This window comes from Limanda limanda, chromosome 21 (genome assembly GCF_963576545.1).
Source record: "Limanda limanda chromosome 21, fLimLim1.1, whole genome shotgun sequence".
Lineage (NCBI taxonomy): Eukaryota > Metazoa > Chordata > Actinopteri > Pleuronectiformes > Pleuronectidae > Limanda > Limanda limanda.
Window position 1 is genome coordinate 70,097 of NC_083656.1, and position 19,124 is coordinate 89,220.

Genomic DNA, 19,124 nt, shown 5'->3' on the forward strand with positions numbered 1-19,124 from the left:
ATTAAAAATACATAAGGAACAATATTCAAACTACTGTTTAAACCAATTTGATAAAAAGGGGATATGTGAGAATGGAGAGTATTAATGACGAGCGTCGGCCAGTGCATTGCCTTTGGCTCCCTATTCCAAACTGCCCAGTCGTTGGATGAAGCAGGGGGGGTCATCGAGATATCTTTTCAAAACCTAACCCTAACCCTAACCCTAACCCTAACCCTGGACCTGATCCTAAATCCTAACCCTAACCATTCAGAACTCTACACCTAAACCTAACCACTTAAATTCCTAAACCTAACCCTAACCATTTAAAACCTAGGCCTAGACATGACCTTAATCCTAAACCTAACCATTTCTTCTCCTATGCCTAAACCTAACCACTTAACCCGATGCCAAGATCTAAAAAACTTAAAACCTAACACCCAACCTTAAAACTTAACCCTAAACCTTAAAACCCGATACCTAAAACCTAAAAACAAACTCTAAAAATTCCTTAAAAAAACAAAACCAAGAATCTGTTGTAACTTAGCGGGACACACCCCGGGGTTTGATCAACCTTGGCTGGGCCTTCCTCGGGAGAGGGTGTCTGGTGGTAATGGCCGAAACACCCAATGATCCTGAGGTGCACTACTGATGATGTGTCACCTTTTTATATAGGACTAGAAAAACAAATTAGCCATAAAAAATAGTCCAAATTATTTTTGCAAAAACAAACAAACAAAAAAACAAATATACTAAAATACAATCCTTAGACTTCAATTTAGGACAAAACAAAAACAGAAAAAACCAAGGCATGCCAAATAAATAATTACTTTTATTCAAAAAACCACCTAAAACTTACAAAAAACCTAAAAATTAAAAATTAAAAATACATAAGGAACAATATTCAAACTACTGTTTAAACCAATTCGAAAAAAAGGGGATATGTGAGAATGGAGAGTATTAATGACGAGCGTCGGCCAGTGCATTGCCTTTGGCTCCCTATTCCAAACTGCCCAGTCGTTGGATGAAGCAGGGGGGGTCATCGAGATATCTTTTCAAAACCTAACCCTAACCCTAACCCTCATCATGCATATTGAGAAAGCCAGTAACACACTCAGCAGGGTGGTGATTGCTGAGGTCGCACTCAAGCAAACCACCAGCCAGTCCACCTCATCTGCAGAGAGCCAGAGGACAGGAGACGTCACACACTTTTAACCTAAGGAGTAGTGATCACTATTCATCACGTGAGACTCACCATCAAACTCCAGCTTGGTCCCGTCTCCAAAAACTATGGTGCAGACAAATGCTATCACCATCACAAAGTCTTCAGCAGAGATTACATTTCTTTAGATGTCAACATATAATACTTTTCTTATCAAGTACTAGTTTGCGCTGTAGTATTTTCAATGCTTGACATTTAAGTAAGGCGTAAACCTTTTTTATTGTATTTTTACGTTGAATAATTAGTGTTCTGATGTGGTTAGTGAACTTAGACAGCTGAACCATTTCAGCAGCAGTTTCTAGGCGACACATGTAACTGAAACTTAACTGAATCATATTTGGTATTTAATCTAGTCTGCATGTTGGTTCCATCATTTTAAATCTTTCCATCGAAAACTCAATCCCTGAATGATGCGATCCTGTGAAAACCTAAACTGCTAAGACTCATGTGGAAGGTAAATTAAGCCAATTTAAGAACATAAGTTAAGCTAAGGTCACTGAATTAGAACGCTGCTGTGGTGGGGCCATTGATGTCACTGCATGGAAACACCAAGGCATTGTTGTTTGTGGTTATGGTGCATCGAGTTGAAGGCCAGTCTTCCTGTAGTTGTGGCAGATGTGCAATGTCTAAGACACGCAGGGGATTAAATGAAGTTCTGTCAGACTACTCAGGGTCTGTGTTGTTTCATCACGTCTGAGGAGGAGGACGTTGTTTCTTCACAGGTTGCTGGTGGATGTGGGATCTTCTCCAGTGTTTACGGTAAGCGTGCTGCGTCATTTCGTCACTTCCTGTTATTGCCACGGGACACGGGTGGTGTAGTCGCTATCTGAATTAGCTCCTCCGCTAAACACAACTGTCTTTCTGTTCTACTACGGCTAAAATCACCGGTATATAGTTAAGGACCCTCACATACCAGCCCCTCCTCTCTGGTGCTTTGTGACTCTGTGTTCTGTTTAAATCTCACACTCATAGTTTTAGCAGCGATGTGTTCTCTCTCTCCCTCTCGCTCCACCGCTCTCTCCTGCTCCGAGTGTCTCATGTTTACTTACTCCTCCGCCTCCATTAACAGTAGTGGTAAATGTAATAAATGTAGTATGTTGGTAGACATGGAGGCGAGGCTTAGCAACTTAGAAGCTCGGCTCCTCAGCTTAGAACCCCCGTTAGCTATAGTTAGCCGGCCCGTGCTAGCCGCAGCGAAGCCACCTAGCTTAGCTTCAGCTAGCAGTCCCTCGACTTGCCCCGAGCAGCCGGGAGCCCAGGGTGGCTGGGTGACGGTCCGGAGGGGGCATAGTACCACCCATAGAAAGCCCACGATTAAAGACCCACCAGCTCACGTCTCAAATAGTTTTTCTCCACTCAGCGACGCACCCGCTGAGAATCAAACTCTGGTTATTGGCGACTCGGTTCTCAGAAACGTGAGATTAGCGACACCAGCGGCCATAGTCAATTGTATCCCGGGGGCCAGAGCCGGCGACATCCAATCCAAATTGAAGCTGCTGGCTAAAACTAAACGTAAATACAGTAAAATCGTAATTCACGTCGGCAGCAACGACTCCCGGCTTCGTATGTCGGAGGTCACTAAAGTTAATGTTGAGTCTGTGTGTGCTTTTGCTAAAACGATGTCGGACACAGTAGTTTTCTCTGGCCCTCTCCCTAACACTACAGGTGATGACATGTTTAGTCGCATGTTTTCTTTTAACCGCTGGCTGTCGAGGTGGTGTCCTGTAAACGGTGTGGGCTTTATAGATAATTGGCAAACTTTTTGGAGGAAACCTGGTCTTGTTAGGAGAGACGGCGTTCATCCCACTTGGGATGGAGCAGCTCTCTTATCTAAGAATATTACTAAGTCTATCACATGACAACCCAGAGTTGGGACCAGGAAGCAGAGCTGCAGTGCTAAACACTTCTCTGCGCTCCCTCTGGATCAGTCACCCAACCGCATAGAGACTGTCTCTGTCTACCGTCCGATTCAATTATTTAAATTAAACAATAACAGAGCGAGAACTCACAATAATCTTATACAAATTAACACAACCTCTGGAACAACACAGGAAACTAAGACTTTCAAATGTGGTCTTTTAAACATTAGATCACTGTCCTCAAAGGCTATTTTAGTTAATGAACTAGTCTCAGACTACAATATAGATGTAATGTCCCTTACTGAGACGTGGCTGCATCCTGATGAATATGTCAGTTTAAATGAATCTACTCCCCCCAGTCATATAAATTCACACGTTCCCAGGGAACTCGGGCGAGGAGGTGGAGTTGCTGCTATTTTTAACTCCAGTCTATCAATTAATCCTAAACCTAAACTTAGCTACAACTCATTTGAATGTCTTGTTCTTAATCTTCCACGTCAATCCAGGAAACACCAACAGCCAATCATATTTGCTGTAGTTTATCGTGCTCCTGGGGCTTATACTGAATTTCTAACAGAATTCCCTGAGTTTTTATCAAACCTAGTCCTAAAGACAGATAAAATTATTATTGTTGGTGACTTTAATATTCATGTTGACAATAATAAAGATAGCCTGAGCGTAGCATTTATTTCAATACTAGACTCAATTGGTTTTAGTCAGTGTGTGCATCAACCTACTCATTGTTGTAACCACACACTTGACCTTGTGTTATCATACGGTGTCAAAATTGAACATTTAACAGTACTTCCGCGCAATCCAGTACTATCAGACCATAATTTAATAACCTTCGATTTTTCACTATCTGAATATATGCCACTAATAAAAAACTCATTTTCTAGATGTCTACCTGATAGTGCTGTAGCTAAATTTAAGGAAATAATTCCGATTACATTTAAACCCGTATTATCCGTCGACATAAACAACAAATTCTTTAAAAACCCGAGCTCTATTGAGATTGACCACCTCGTAGAAAGCTCTGCAGACTCATTACGATTAACATTAGACTCAATAGCGCCTCTAAAAAAGAAATGTGTAAAACATAGTCAATTAGCTCCGTGGTATAATTCCAAGACACATGAGTTGAAACAAATATCAAGAAAATTAGAAAGGAAGTGGCGCTCCAGCAACAGTGTTGAAAATCTCCTAGACTGGAAGAGTAGTGTTACAGAATATAAAAAGGCTCTCCACAAAGCAAGAGCTGCCTATTATTCAAAACTAATAGAAGAGAATAAAAACAACCCCAGGTTTCTCTTCAGCACTGTAGCCAGGCTGACAGAGAGTCACACCTCCACCGAACCCAGTATTCCTCGATCCCTAAATTGCAATATCTTTATGACCTTTTTTAATGATAAAATTCTAACTATTAGAAATAAAATCAATCATCTCCTGCCCTCAATTGGCACTAATACCCTCCCAACAATAGAGATCTCAGAAACGGCTGAGAATCCTTCCCATTATTTAGACAGCTTCTCTCTGATCACCCGTGATCAGTTTACCAAAATAGTCTCAGGTTCTAAACCAACAACCTGTATTTTAGATCCGATTCCAACTAAATTACTTAAAGAAATTCTGCCCCTAATAGATAATTCGTTACTTAACACAATCAATCTGTCATTATCATCAGGTTATGTACCACAGTCTTTTAAAATAGCTGTAATCAAACCCCTACTCAAAAAACCCACCCTAGACCCAGAGGTTTTAGCAAATTACAGGCCAATATCTAATCTCCCCTTCCTATCTAAAATCTTAGAAAAAGTTGTAGCCAATCAGCTGTGTGAGTTTCTCCAGGAAAATAATATATATGAAGACTTTCAGTCTGGGTTTAGAACCAATCATAGCACAGAGACAGCCCTGGCAAAAGTCACTAATGACCTTCTAATAGCTTCAGATCAGGGACTTGTGTCTGTCCTCGTTCTGTTAGATCTCAGTGCAGCATTCGACACAATTGACCATCAAATTTTATTAGAGAGACTAAAACAGTTAATTAACATTAAAGGAACGGCCTTAAACTGGTTTAAATCTTATTTTGCTGATCGCTCCCAATTCGTTCAAATCAATGATGAGTCATCGGTGCGCACCAAAGTTAACCATGGTGTCCCACAGGGGTCTGTGCTCGGCCCAATTTTATTCTCATTATATATGCTTCCACTAGGAAACATTATCAGGACACACTCGGTAAATTTTCACTGTTATGCGGATGACACCCAGTTATATTTGTCAATAAAACCTGATCAAAGTAATCAATTAACTAAACTTCGAGCATGTCTCAAGGACATAAAAACCTGGATGACCCGCAATTTTCTCTTATTAAACTCAGATAAAACAGAGGTTATAATACTCGGCCCTAAACACCTTAGAGATACATTATCTAATGATATAGCTGCGCTAGATGACATTGCCCTTGCTTCCAATGACACAGTCAGGAACTTGGGAGTGATCTTCGATCCTGATTTGTCCTTTAATAGTCACTTAAAAGTAATTTCTAGGACCGCGTTTTTCCACTTGCGTAATATCTCAAAAATCAGACATGTCCTTTCGCAAAAAGATGCAGAAAAACTAGTCCACGCCTTTGTTACATCGAGACTGGACTACTGTAATTCACTATTATCAGGCTCCAGCAGTAAGTCGTTAAAGACTCTGCAGCTGGTCCAAAATGCCGCAGCACGTGTCCTGACGAGAACTAAGAAAAGAGAGCACATTTCTCCAGTATTAGCATCGCTACACTGGCTTCCTGTTAAATCTAGAATAGAATTTAAAATTCTCCTCCTCACCTTCAAGGCCCTTAATGATATGGCACCTCTTTACCTTAAAGAGATGTTAGTTCCATATCAACCTACTAGAGCACTCCGATCCCAGAACTCAGGTTTACTTGTTGTCCCTAAAGTCTCTAAAAGTAGAGTAGGAGCCAGAGCTTTTAGCCATCAAGCCCCACTGCTGTGGAATAATCTCTCACTTTCAGTTAGGGAGGCAGACACGCTCTGTTCGTTTAAAAGTAGACTCAAAACCTTCCTTTTTTATAAAGCTTATAGTTAGAGCTAATTTGTGCGATGTTCCAAATTTGATTAAATGGCAAAAACCCCTGATGATGCTAAGACGCACAGGGAATTTATGACACAAGACACACGGAGCTTCTCTTTCCTGCTTCTCCTTCCTTTTCTCCATATTTATCACATCAAGATAATTCTTATCTGATCAGTACATGTTACTAACTTGACCCCTTTCCCGGAGTTTCTGTGCCTTAGCGCCCGCGGATGCAGGGCCACAGCTGTGGCCGCACCATGGATTATGATTGTGGATCGCGTGTCGGAGGTCGCAATGGTGGATCCAGTTCGGTGGATTCTGTATCGTGCCAGCTGATCGTCGTTGTAATGGAGGATCCTTTGTCGCGTTGGCATCGGATGATGAGGGACCACGACCGAGGCGGCAGCTGATAATGGATTCTAACTGGCGGCGGTGGACAATGACTGTGGATTATAGTGGATCCATCCTGATGCTGGATCGTGGTCTTGCTGCTGGCCAGAGACTGTGATTGCAGCGGGACTGCCTGACACATAGTATTGAAAAATGTTTAGCCTAATGGATGCTGCTAAAAATCCTGATGATGTTTTCTTACACCTGACATCTATTGCACTTCTGTCCGTCCTGAGAGAGGGATCCCTCACATGTGGCTCTCTCTGAGGTTTCTACATATTTTTACCTGTGAAAAGGGTTTTTAGTAGTTTTTCCTTACTCTTGTTGAGGGTTAAGGACAGAGGATGTCACACAATGTTAAAGCCCTATGAGACAAATTGTTATTTGTGAATGTGGGCTATACAAATAAAACTTGATTGATTGATTGATTGACTACTTGCGTTCAAATGTTTATTGAAGCAGTAGAACAGGGCATTGTTTGAGGACTAAAGGCTCCGACTTAATCACTCCCCCAGATATGATTACCTAGATATGATGGAAGTGATGAACAAACAATCATAACCTACAGGTCGGTGCTGGGGTGTCGGAGGGGCTGAAGCAAATGGCACCAATAGTGACACAGTAGCTGTTGTATTTCTGAAACGACTCTGTAGCAGTGAATTAGTCAGAGTCAACCTTTGACCCAAACCCTTGACCACCCTGTCGCTTCCTGTCAAACAAGTGACGTTCCACCAGACTGCAGACTTCCATCTGGGTGATGGTGGTAATACATTTTAATTTAATTGAAGATGTGTTTCATGGTGGCATCTGATCTTGGTGATGGATCGTGATCGTAAAGGGGGACCCTGATATTAGATAGTGGTGGTGGATTATGATTACAACAATACTGCTTGATATACAATATGAGCGGAAAATCTCCTGCTGTTTTGTTCATGTATGAAAGGCAAACACTGCAGAAAGTCCGGCCCCCATTCTCCGGACATCCCCCGGAGGTCGTGACTAAAACAAAACTCTGGACAGTCATCAACACCTTTTCCAGTCTTTTGCCGTTTTACTTTTGCATCAAGATACACATGTACAATGAGAAGATAAAGACTTCACTTTAAGTAAGATTTAAAATTGTGGCACAGATATCACAATTATTTTTCACAACATCTTGTCACAGTGATGGCAACTGCTCCCATCCACAAACAGCACAAAAGCCCAAAAGCAGACTGACGACAACACCTCAGTTCCTCTCTGAGCTTCAGTTCCGGTGGTTTCTTGAGTGCATGGTGGTGGCGTAGACAACATTAGGCTCCGGCTCTCTCTCTCTAGCAGGCCTTCTGCTCCGCTCTGCTCTTGGAAGGAAACTCAGTCCTGCGTAGTTCAGGTCATCAGAGCCCACATTCTGTAAATGGAAGTATTCAATGACTTATATAACACTGAGCTCTCTGTGTGGCATTCCATGAAACCACTCTTTGATGACGGAAAGACTTGGATCAATGTTAATCTATGGTTCAAGTTTGATTACCTTACTGTCTTGTGGATCCTGTGCCTCTTTATGTGCTAAATGACAGAAACAACACATCTGGTCAGGAGTCAGGGAGCTTTGTATAGGCAAAGTTGGAATAAAAACACATAAATACCTGTATGAAGTTTCCAGATTTTAAGAACTAGAGCGAAGATGATTATAATGAGGACGATAATCAGACCGCCCATGAGGATCTCGATGATCAGATTTGCTTGTTCATCAGACTTTTCTACAAGAAAGATACATTTTTTCACTTTACTTTCACCGCGTCTTTAAAGCATTAGACAACAAATAACAAAACACTTGAGCATACATCAGTGTGATAACAACTGCTATCATTATCACGGAGGGGGCTTTGGCTTAACTTTCAGGGTTGTGTCACGTCGTCATCTTTTTATACAGTCTATGGTGCAGACAAATGCCATCACCATCACAAAGTCTTCAGCAGAGATTACATTTCTTAAGATCTAAACATGTAATAATTGTCTTATCAACTACTAACGTTGTACAAAACAAACAGGAAAATATAATTTGATGTGTATTTTAACTTTTCAGTTTGCTCCCAGTTCCATCCACTAACACGGAGGAATCAAAGATTACGACCTATATGGCAGCCAGCCACTAGGTGGCGATCAAGACGCTTTGGCTTCTTTTTGCAGGAACTAAGTAGTAGTTTAGTTCAGACCAGCTCTTTAAAGTCTATTTAAAGCAAAAAATCCATTTCCCCTATAACAAAACAAAGACAAAACTCTGCAGCGATCTTACCTTTAAGCTTTAAATACGTTGCACTGTAAACTGCTGGGGATTTTCTGGAGTCGGTTCCCGAGTTATAGCCACATATATAGAGTCCAGAGTCAGATAAATCCACTTGTTTGATTTGGAGAAAGACGTTACTGATGTTGGACGTCATGATGAACTTTTCTTCTTGAAACCCATCGAAGTACGATGCAACTTTGTCATGGGAGAGCATGGAGGAGATGAGGCTGGTGTTGGATCCGTTATCCAGTCTGAACCATGATATGTGAGAGGGGGAACTGGTGTAGTTGGTACACAGCAGCGTGACCTCTTCACCGGTTTGGACCTCCACAACGTGAAATTCACAACGTGAGACAGAGATCCAACCTGAAACAAACAAGATTCTGACATTTTTCCGTTTGGCTAGAGATGTTGTTTCAATGGAAATCTTGCAGGGTGAAGTTTTTTCTGGAGACGGATGATGTCAGAATATTAATTATCATGTTGCCTGATGCATCGGGGGAGAAAGGAGTATTATAAGCCTTCAAAGTCAAGATGGCTTCATAGCATGAGTCAATTTGTGGAGTGTCTCTCTATCAGTATTAGGCTAACCGCTGTTTTGTCTAAACACTAGGTCCCACAGATACTGCAAAAGAGGCCTAATAACAAAGTGGATGAAGGAAACTAAAACTAAGTCAACACAATAGATCAAAACCATTAAAAATCATTAAGGTTGGCAGTTGATATATTGAGAACAAATAGATGTACTTACTGAGGATACAGAGTATAGCTGACAGGAGGGTGAAGTTCATTGTCGTGCGCATGGTGCGACAGCACTGCTGTAATGTTCGTCACTGAACTGTGTTTCAAAGACAAGTGGTCTCAGTGTAAAGAGGCGGGGAACAGGCTGACAATACACAGGACTGTCATCATGTATTTGATGAATGTTACACAGGATTTGATTATATATTATCCACTTTCCTCATCCCTGCACTTTTTAAGAAGGTTTCCATTTGCCAAACAGTTTTCATGGTGATGTCAGTTTAAGAGTAACTTTCATTTAAATTGTCGACAGTAAAAAAGTCTTAACTTTATGAAAATAAAGTTGTTATATTGTGAGAAAAACGTCTTTTTTTTATGAGAATCAGTAAAATAGTCCGTAATGAAAAAAAAGATTCAGAATATATATATGTGACTCAACTGTTACTGGTTGCAAAAGTTAAAACATTACAGCACAAAATATGACTTTTTTTTTTGGCTTCATATTGACATCATGATGATAAGATACCTATCATATGATCATAAATGATTTTTCCATCTAAGACTTCTTGATGATGTCACTCATCATATGACATCATAAACTACTTATATATGAACACTACACATACGATTCTATACATGACTGTTGGCCTTTGTCCAGTCATCATCTGGAGATATTTCACATTTATTAGATTGGAGCAAATTAAAGTAAATCACAACTTGGTGGAGTGGAATGATTCACGTCCTGCCGAGGTCCTGACAGATGTTTAAAGTGTCACGTAGACTGACCCTCTTAACAGCCAATCAGCTGCAACCTAATTTTTACGTTTTGTTTCCACTCGTGTGTTTCATCTAAATTGTTCTAATAGTTAATTTATTTATCCTAGAATGGGTCCTTTATATTCAAATACTTTGAATACTATCAGGATTGGGTCCTCTCTACGGAGGCTACCATGTTTTTACTGTAGCCCAGACTGGACAAACTAAACACTGTTTGAGTTTTTAGAACAGAAGCATCCACAGGTTCTCTTTCATGTTCGGAAGGGGAGGGTGAGGTGAGGGGTAAAATTTTCAGATTTATTACAATCTGTCAAAGTGGTTGAGCAAGAAAACCCCCCACAGAAGTTTGACATTTTTCAATTATTTATTTCCATCTGTGACAACAACTCCTTGAGAAGAGAAAACCAACGGTTTAATTCAGACTTTATAAACATATTTCTTCCCCACATGAAGTCACATCACAAGTAGAAGCTTCAAGCAGCATCGTGCATGAGGCTCCTCAGGTGGTCGTCCCTGTTCTCTGTTTCAGCCACGTGACGCCAAGCTGCTTCACAGCGACCAATGTGAGCTGATCACTTCTTCAAACCCACTGGAGAAACCAAACATGAGAAAACCCAGGTGACATCATCATGGTGGAGAAGACATTCTGCATGCACATGACGCAGAAAAACTGACGTTTGATTAGATCTGTGCAGTTGGTGGAATTTGCCTTTAAATGGATTACAGATTGTTAACCCTCCCTCGCGGTGCAGTGAACAAACCAACCTCAAGCTACTGATCTGGGGACATCCTGTTTCAAACCGCAGAGAAACAAACAAACGAGAGGGTCTGAGAACTTTTCTCTTGCTGCCTCTTACACCTCTTACATGCTTGTTTAGAGTGAGCTGTTCGCTTGTGATGCAATGAAGCTGTTGTGCATCCATGATCAAGCAGATTCAATTTTTTGCGCCAAATTTACAGTCAGTGTGATTTGTAGTGTGAATTTGCTGTATTACTGTCACCTGTGTGATTGATTTATAAGTTTGAATTATTTACTGGTTATTTATTCAGACTGTACATGTCGGCTATTTCAAGAGCTTCAGACAACTTTTCAAAATAAAGGCTGAGTAATTCAGCTCAGCATAAGACATGACGGCAACCTAAATAAACGCTGTACTTAAAAATAAATAAATAAATACCATATATAAGTAATCAGTTGTATAAAAAACAATAATAGCAGGAACATAAATTGGGTTATTTACAAACTTATAGAACAAATACAGTCTAGTTGTTCTCCCTCTCTTGTTGGTTTCATGTTTTTACTCTGTGTTACGTATGATGTGCTCGATATTCACTGATAGCTACACAACAGAGGAATCATCTTTTCTGTGTTGTTGTCCATACTTCCCATCTCTGATTATTACATTTCATTGCAAACTCTTTCAGTTTGCTCTGTTATGGCTTTGTCTTTCCACTTGTTGCACACAGCATTTGTTGTAAAAATGACCTCTCTTTGTTTAGCACTTCAGTCTTCCTGTGTTTGAGCGACAGGACTTCATTTTCCACCAGCGGAAACCTGCTCACAGTCACAGTGCTCTCCCCTTATCCACCACAGAGAGTCAGAGCAAAAGCCAAACACTGAGAAGTGGCCAGTTTAAAGGCTTCACCCTCCGTTCATGTTTTTGGTTTGAGGAAGTTATAGATCTGTTTTTTTTTCCCGTTCTTGCTTTAGCACTGCACACCTCTATTGAGGTTTTGAGATATGCATCTCTGAGATCCCTGCGGCCCCCAACGTCCTCACTTCAGAAAGGTGAAGATAGCATCAAATTACTGCGCCCCCTTTAGGAGATAACATGTTTGGTAGGTACACTGGGTTGTGTTAACACTAGTAAACAACAAAAAACTGCTTGTATGTGACATGTGGTCACCTATATTGAGGCTTTGAGATATGCATCTCTGAGATCCCTGAGGCCCCCAACGTCCTCACTTCAGAAAGGTGGAGTTAGTATCAAATGACCCCGCCTCATTACAGATAATACTTTTGGTTGGTGCACAAGGTTGTGTTAACACTTCTGGCCACAAGTAAATTACAAAAAACTGCTTGTATGTGACGTGTTCACCATGTTCCCAACAGATAGCTGTGGTCTGTGAATAATGAAAGCTTTGCTTCATGAGAAAGCTCAGGCTTCAGCAGGATGCACGATGTCCACTGTTACCTGCACTACTTTGAATGCACAGACACAGAAGAAATGAGTCATGCCCAAGTACAATCAAACTTGTTTTATTTAGATGATAGCAAACTGAAGCTTTACATGTTTCACAAAGAGGTATAAATCAAATTTACAAGACTGTTCTGATGTCAGTAAAGACATAATGTGGTGATTAAAAACAGAGACAAATACAGAAGTTGTCCAGCTCTACTGCCTCACACTCAAGTACACACATTCACTCCAGGTATCATCCCTCTGTTCTTTGGATCTGTTCATCTGTATCTCCCTGTGAGCAATGTAGCAGGGGTCGTCTGCATTCTGCTCATCCTGTGCATGAGAAACAGTCAGTCATGTTGTTGGCCATGACAGATAATGTGCACAAGTGTTTGAACAGTAACACAACAGCTCATCTTTACCTTTGCATTTATTTTGGAGGATGGAGCACGTGGATCTGAAAAGACAGAAGGACTTTTTAATGTCATATAATGATCACTGGGATCATGAGGAACAGATAGTAGCATTTTCCTGTAACCCTCATCATGCATATTGAGAAAGCCAATAGAACACTCAGCAGGGTGGTGATTGCAGAGGTCGCACTCAAGAAAACCACCAGCCAGTCCACCTCATCTGCAGAGAGCCAGAGGACAGGAGACGTCACACACTTTTAACTTAAGGAGTAGTGATCACTGTTCATCATGTGAGACTCACCATCAAACTCCAGCTTGTTCCCGTCTCCAAACACAATGTGTCCACATGCAGCGACAGCACAGTAGTAGGTCCCAGCATGAGAACGGTTCAGTCTCTCCATTGACAAGTTGTAGACACAGGTGTGTGTCTGTGTGTTGGGTTTCCTCTCACACTGATGGTTCCTGTCTCCGTGGGTGTAAATGAGTCCTGGCTGAGGTTCTTCAGAGCTCTTGAACCAGTAAACACTGTGTTCTCCATCACAGGTCCCAGTGTGAACTGTACAGCTGAGAGTCACAGAGCCTCCTGGCTGGATGCTCTCAGACTGATGCACCAGAGCCTGGATGTTAGACCCTGAACCTTTCACACTGACAGTGATGCTCTGCATACACTCAAACTTAAATGTATTACTCTTTGAACAGTAGTAAGTAGCTGTGTCTGAAAGCTGCAAATCTGAGATTTTTAGGTGACTCTTATCATCAATAGTTTCCACAGTGAAGCGGGAATTGTTCTTGAATTCATTCAATAACGGAAAATCTTTAGAGAATTTTTACGTCATTGAGATAATTCGAGGTTTCTGTCCTGGTTTGTGTTTGTACCAATAAATTCTATGGTCATCCCTCTCAAAGAAACACTGCAAAGTCAAGCTGTCTCCAACATCAACTGATTTAAATCCACTGTCTTGAGCAGTCAAGATAAAATGATGCATCTGAACTATAGAGAAAAGCATAATAACTGTTAATGTTATGTGACAGAAATGAAATCGTAATCAGCATCAGGACTGACTGAATATTTAAAATACACACAACTCACCCATTTTCCCAAAGAAGAAACATGTCAGGTAGAGAACAAACTTCGGAGATGTCTTCATGGTGAAATCGTCGTGTTGAATGACAAACAGCCCGACACTTTCTTCTCTCTTCAGAGTAAAGACTCGTGTTGATTGGCCAGAAGGGCAACACTGATCACATGATCACTGCTTCCTCTGATATGAATATTTTTCTCTGAAAGAATGACATGGTGAGAGACATCTGAAGCAGTTAGAGTACATGAAACTACTATTAGTACAATTATATTCAATTTTTCATATTGCATTTTTCAAAGCACAGTCACAAGGTTACAAGTTAATAGTTAATATAAAAAAATATTTAACCCAGACAAACTTTTAAAAGCAAATTACTTTTCAAAGTTCAAGATCAAACATTTTGGCCTGGATTTGGCTCCACATGTTTACACAGTAAATCTACTTCTATCTTTTTAATTCACACATATACCTGCTTTGCCCAATCACTATTTATTCCGCCTCCTGCCAACATGGTGTCATGGTTACACTCACACACACAACCATTTCCTGTTGCATGTTCAATGTCACTTTAGGTTTTATTTTAATACTCACGCTTGTCTCTGTTGCCTTTAGGCAGCTTCACCCCCCCCCCCCGTGTGTCTCACATATTGGCTTCCCCTCCCTAATGTGTTTCACCTGTGTGTAGTTTAGCTGATGTCTTTCTGTATATAAGGTTTGTGTCTTCCTCTTGTCCAGGGCCAGTTTGTGTCATATTGCACGCAGCGTTCTCACCAAGACTTGTCTCGTCTCATGTTTTCTCGACCACGTTTGCCTGGATTGTTTGACCTGGTTTTTGCCTCACGTTTCAGATACTTTTGTCTGATGATTTTGACTCCCTATGAACCGAACCCTGCCAGGTAATAAACACAGACCACTTCTTTTTGAGAACTGAACTCTGTCTGCAGCTGTGCTATTGGGTCCAAGCTCTACCAAGAAACCTTACACATGAAACCCTGACACGACTTAATCAGCATATGGAAAAGTTGTTATGATCAATATGAGGGAAACATCGCACAGTTTTACTTTTTATTTCAAGAGTTTGCAAATATAGCAAAACAATGTTACTTATTCCCATTAAAAAAATCAATTATACAAAATATAAGCACATATGTAAATATAATACTCAGGCAAAAGGAAACCAGCATTGAAACAAAAAGGAAACAAGAAGGGACATTTTTTGTGTCATCACCTACTGACACCTCTGAGCACTGTTGTACCTGCATGGCCTCCACTGGAGCATCACATGTAGCAGTGAATCCACACGGCCAATCAGATCTTTAAAAACATAATTCTCTTAAAGGATATAGGGTAAGTCATTTCTTGCATCCGTTTGATGTTAGTTATGGATATGTGCTGGAGGCTAAAACCTGGAACGCTAACCGCTAGACCATATGGGATCATAGACGAAGCTTCCAGGAAACAGTGAAACCGATACCAATGAATTAATTTCATACTTTGCTGTCCCAGCACTTATTATAGGGACAAGTCATGAAAGTAAAGAAGAATGTATCATCTACTCAAACCATCTCCCAATGAAGCCATTGGTAGTTGACTCTGACAAACACAAGACAACAATCGACTATAAGTGTGTGTGTGTCTGTGAACATGTGTAACGGAGAGGGAGTGAGAAGCTGTGTGTGTGTGTGTGTGTGTGTGCGCGTGTGCTTGTGCGTGTGCATGTGTGTGTGTGTGTGTGTGTGTGTGTGTGTGTGTGTGTGTGTGTGTGTGTGTGTGTGTGTGTGTGTGTGTGTGTGTGTGTGTGTGTGTGTGTGTGTGTGTGTGAAACGTAAGAGCATTAATGATGTCAATGATGTAACGGTGTTACGGCCAAAACAACAACATAAATTAAAATTTGGTTCAGTCCAGTGGCCGCAACATATCACAGAGGACGACACGCAAGATTTAACCGGAATTTATTCACAAAACCAAAGTTTAAACAAATGTTATATTTATATGATAGAGTGTAGAGGCCCGACAAAAACAGAAAACATGGGAAGATCTGGACCAACAACTAAAAGGGGCGTCAAAACCAGATACTTCCCCTCGGTTCTTTAGAATCAGTATCTAAATAAAATAAAACAAAATAAAAGAGAGGCCTACTACTACTATTAAAAATATAAAATTCAATCTTCAAGTGTTGGATGTGTTCTGCAACATGTCTCCATGACTTCAGAGGATGTTACAGTGACCTGTCTATAACTCCAACCTTTACCCTGTCCTCAACCAAAGTTTAAAACACTCGAAATTTTATGATTTACATTTTCTGGACTCATGTTTTGTTCCCATAATGTGAGGGTGTAAACATATTTAGGTCCATGCTATATGGGTAATACCCTTCATTGGACTTTCATTACAAGAAGTTGAATCATTGTTTTCCATATGTCATCGTCAAAGTGTCATTCCATCAAAGACCAACAGCAACTGTCCTAACATTGCCCCCCCCCCACACACACACACACACATTGTCTAACCATAAAAGTGTAATAACATCATAAGTTGTTTTATATCATTAATCACAAAAAAAGCCAAATTTACAATCAGAGGTTAAAAAAGGATTACAAACAAGAATCATGCTCCATCTCTCAAGAAAGACTGAGAAATCCCTCATCTCAAACATAGGTCGTTCTAAAAAACACAATTCTACAGTTTAACACTTGAGTACACACATTCATCGTTTGTGTTGTCCCTCTGTCGTCTTGATCTGCTGGCCACGTTCACATTTACTGCAGCGTAATGGAGATCATCTGCATGTTGGTTGCCCTGGAAACAACATATAAGTACATCAAGATGGCTCCTGATAACAAATACAAAAACATAAAAAAGATAAAAAGATTGTATTTACCTCTGCACTTGTTGTGGAGGGAGATGATGGTTGTGTACGAGACTCTGGTTATGAAACAAAGACAAAGACAAAGACTTAGTCACTCTTGTGTTCACATATGTCCTGTTAGGTGCATTTATCTCTTAACCTGGGTTTACTTCTTAACTAGTCTTGTGTTGTACGTGTTGAATTGAGGTGTTTGCGTCTCCTAATCCACTTTTAACACATTTCTCTTAACTTTAATTCATGAATCATGGATTCATTCATCATATTTTTTAAGGTGTCCATATCTAGAAAGGGTCAGTGAAATAAAACTTATTATTATTTAGCTCAAAAGCCAAATTGAGTGAACACAAGCTCGAGATGAGTGGTTACCTGAACATCTCCAGCATCTTCTCTTGTTTATCTTGTACAGAAACACAGCCAGCAAAAGGCTGATGGTGAATCCCAAAGCTCCACTCAGGAAATACACCAGCCAGTTCACTTCATCTGCAACAGGAGAAGTTCTACTAATGTGTCTCTTCTTTTTGAAATTTTCATTTAACAGACAAGACATTGACAGAATAAAACAAAGAGGACAAGAACAGTGAATACAGTTAACAGAACGGAATGACAAAGCAGTTTGTGTGTGTGTGTTTTTGCTACATGAATATAACAAATATTATTTATAATTATAATAAAAATAGTAATATTATAATAATAATACTTAGACCACTTTTAAAACGTTCTTATTATAAAAAAAATGATCTGACCGATATAATAATAATAATAGTAATACTAATATAATCTTGGAGAAAAAATAAAGAAGAAAAGTTCTACAAATACTTAATAAATTATTATTTATAATGACAGTAAATGAAAATCAGTACTATGATCATCACTATCATCACTAATAACATTTACAATAATAATCATCAATAAAAAAAATCTATTTAGTCGAGGTGCAGACCTCCACCGTCCACTGGTGGTGAAGCCTTATTGGGTCACCGTCAGTGGGGACATTCAGACAGGACCAACTGGGTTACTGTTTCATTTTGTTTTTAAATGGTATTTTGCCAATTGTTTAGTCCTGTCTCTTTTTACGTAACTGTCACTATTCATTAAATGAATGAATGGTAGAAACTCACCATCAAACTCCAGCTTGGTCCCGTCTCCAAACACAATGTGTCCACATGCAGCGACAGCACAGTAGTAGGTCCCAGCATGAGAACGGTTCAGTCTCTCAATTGACAAGTTGTAGACACAGGTGTTTGTCTGTGTGTCGGGTTTCCTCTCACACTGATCGTTCCTGTCTCCGTGGGTGTAAATGAGTCCTGGCTGAGGTTCTTCAGAGTTCTTGAACCAGTAAACACCATGTTCTCCATCACAGGTCCCAGTGTGAACTGTACAGCTGAGAGTCACAGAGCCTCCTGGCTGGATGCTCTCAGACTGATGTACCAGAGCCTGGATGTTAGACCCTGAACCTTTCACACTGACAGTGACGCTCTGCATAAACTCAAACACATATAAATGACTCTTTATACAGTAGTAAGTAGCTGAGTCTGAAAGCTGCAGATCTGATATATTTAGCTGACTCACAACATCATTAGCTTCCACAGTGAGGCGATTATTTTTCTTGAATTCATTCACTACTGAAATATTTCTAGTGGCTCTGTACGTCCCTGAGATAATTCGAGGTTTCTGTCCTGGTGTTTGTTTGTACCAATACATTTTTTTGTCATCCCTCTCATAGAAACATTGCAAAGTCAAGTTGTCTCCAACATCAGCTGATATGAATCCAATAACTTGATGAGACAAGATAAAATGATGCATTTGAACTAAAGAGAAACAGAAGAAAAGCAAAATATCTGTTAATGTTATGTAACAGAAATGAAATCGTTATCCACAACAGGACTGACTGAATATTTAAAAAACACACAACTCACCCATTTTCCCCAAGAAGAAACATGTCAGGTAGAGAACGAACTTCGGAGATGTCTTCATGTTGAAATCGTCGTGTTGAATGACAAACAGCCCGACGCTTTCTCATCTCTTCAAAGTATAGACTTGTGTTGATTGGCCAGAAGGGCAAACTCTGATCACATGATCACTGCTACCTTTGATGTGAATCTTTGTTCTTTAAAAAGAGTCACAGGGTGAGAGACATCTGAAGCTGTTTGAGTACATAATACTAATTCTACTACAACTTTATTCACTTATTCATATAGCTCCTTTCAAAGCACAGTTACAAGCTTATAAGTTAAAAGTTAAGAATAAAGGGAAAACAATAGA

At 40.2% G+C, this 19,124-nt stretch overlaps 1 protein-coding gene and 1 pseudogene across 1 annotated transcript; both read right to left on the reverse strand.

The window, feature by feature from the left end:
* Nucleotides 1-1,090: 1,090 nt before the first annotated feature.
* Nucleotides 1,091-14,059, reverse strand: LOC133028112 (uncharacterized; annotated as a pseudogene).
* A 2,613-nt stretch (nucleotides 14,060-16,672) lies between these two features.
* LOC133028113 (uncharacterized) lies at nucleotides 16,673-18,838 on the reverse strand. The gene is made up of 5 exons (XM_061095309.1): nucleotides 18,779-18,838; nucleotides 17,981-18,670; nucleotides 17,229-17,342; nucleotides 16,875-16,918; nucleotides 16,673-16,792 (listed from the first exon to the last, which is right to left on the reverse strand). The coding sequence occupies exons 1-5, from the start codon at nucleotides 18,834-18,836 to the stop codon at nucleotides 16,673-16,675; spliced, it is 1,026 nt and encodes a 341-aa protein (XP_060951292.1). The 5' UTR covers nucleotides 18,837-18,838.
* Nucleotides 18,839-19,124: the final 286 nt, after the last annotated feature.

Excerpts from the sequence above, each read along its gene's own strand:
- LOC133028113 (XM_061095309.1), bottom strand. The coding sequence starts at position 18,836 with ATGAAGACATCTCCGAAGTTCGTTCTCTACCTGACATGTTTCTTCTTG. Across the intron at positions 16,919-17,228 it reads AAGATGCTGGAGATGTTCAG|AGTCTCGTACACAACCATCA; the intron begins GTAACCACTCAT and ends TTTCATAACCAG. Across the intron at positions 16,793-16,874 it reads CCTCCACAACAAGTGCAGAG|GGCAACCAACATGCAGATGA; the intron begins GTAAATACAATC and ends TGTTGTTTCCAG.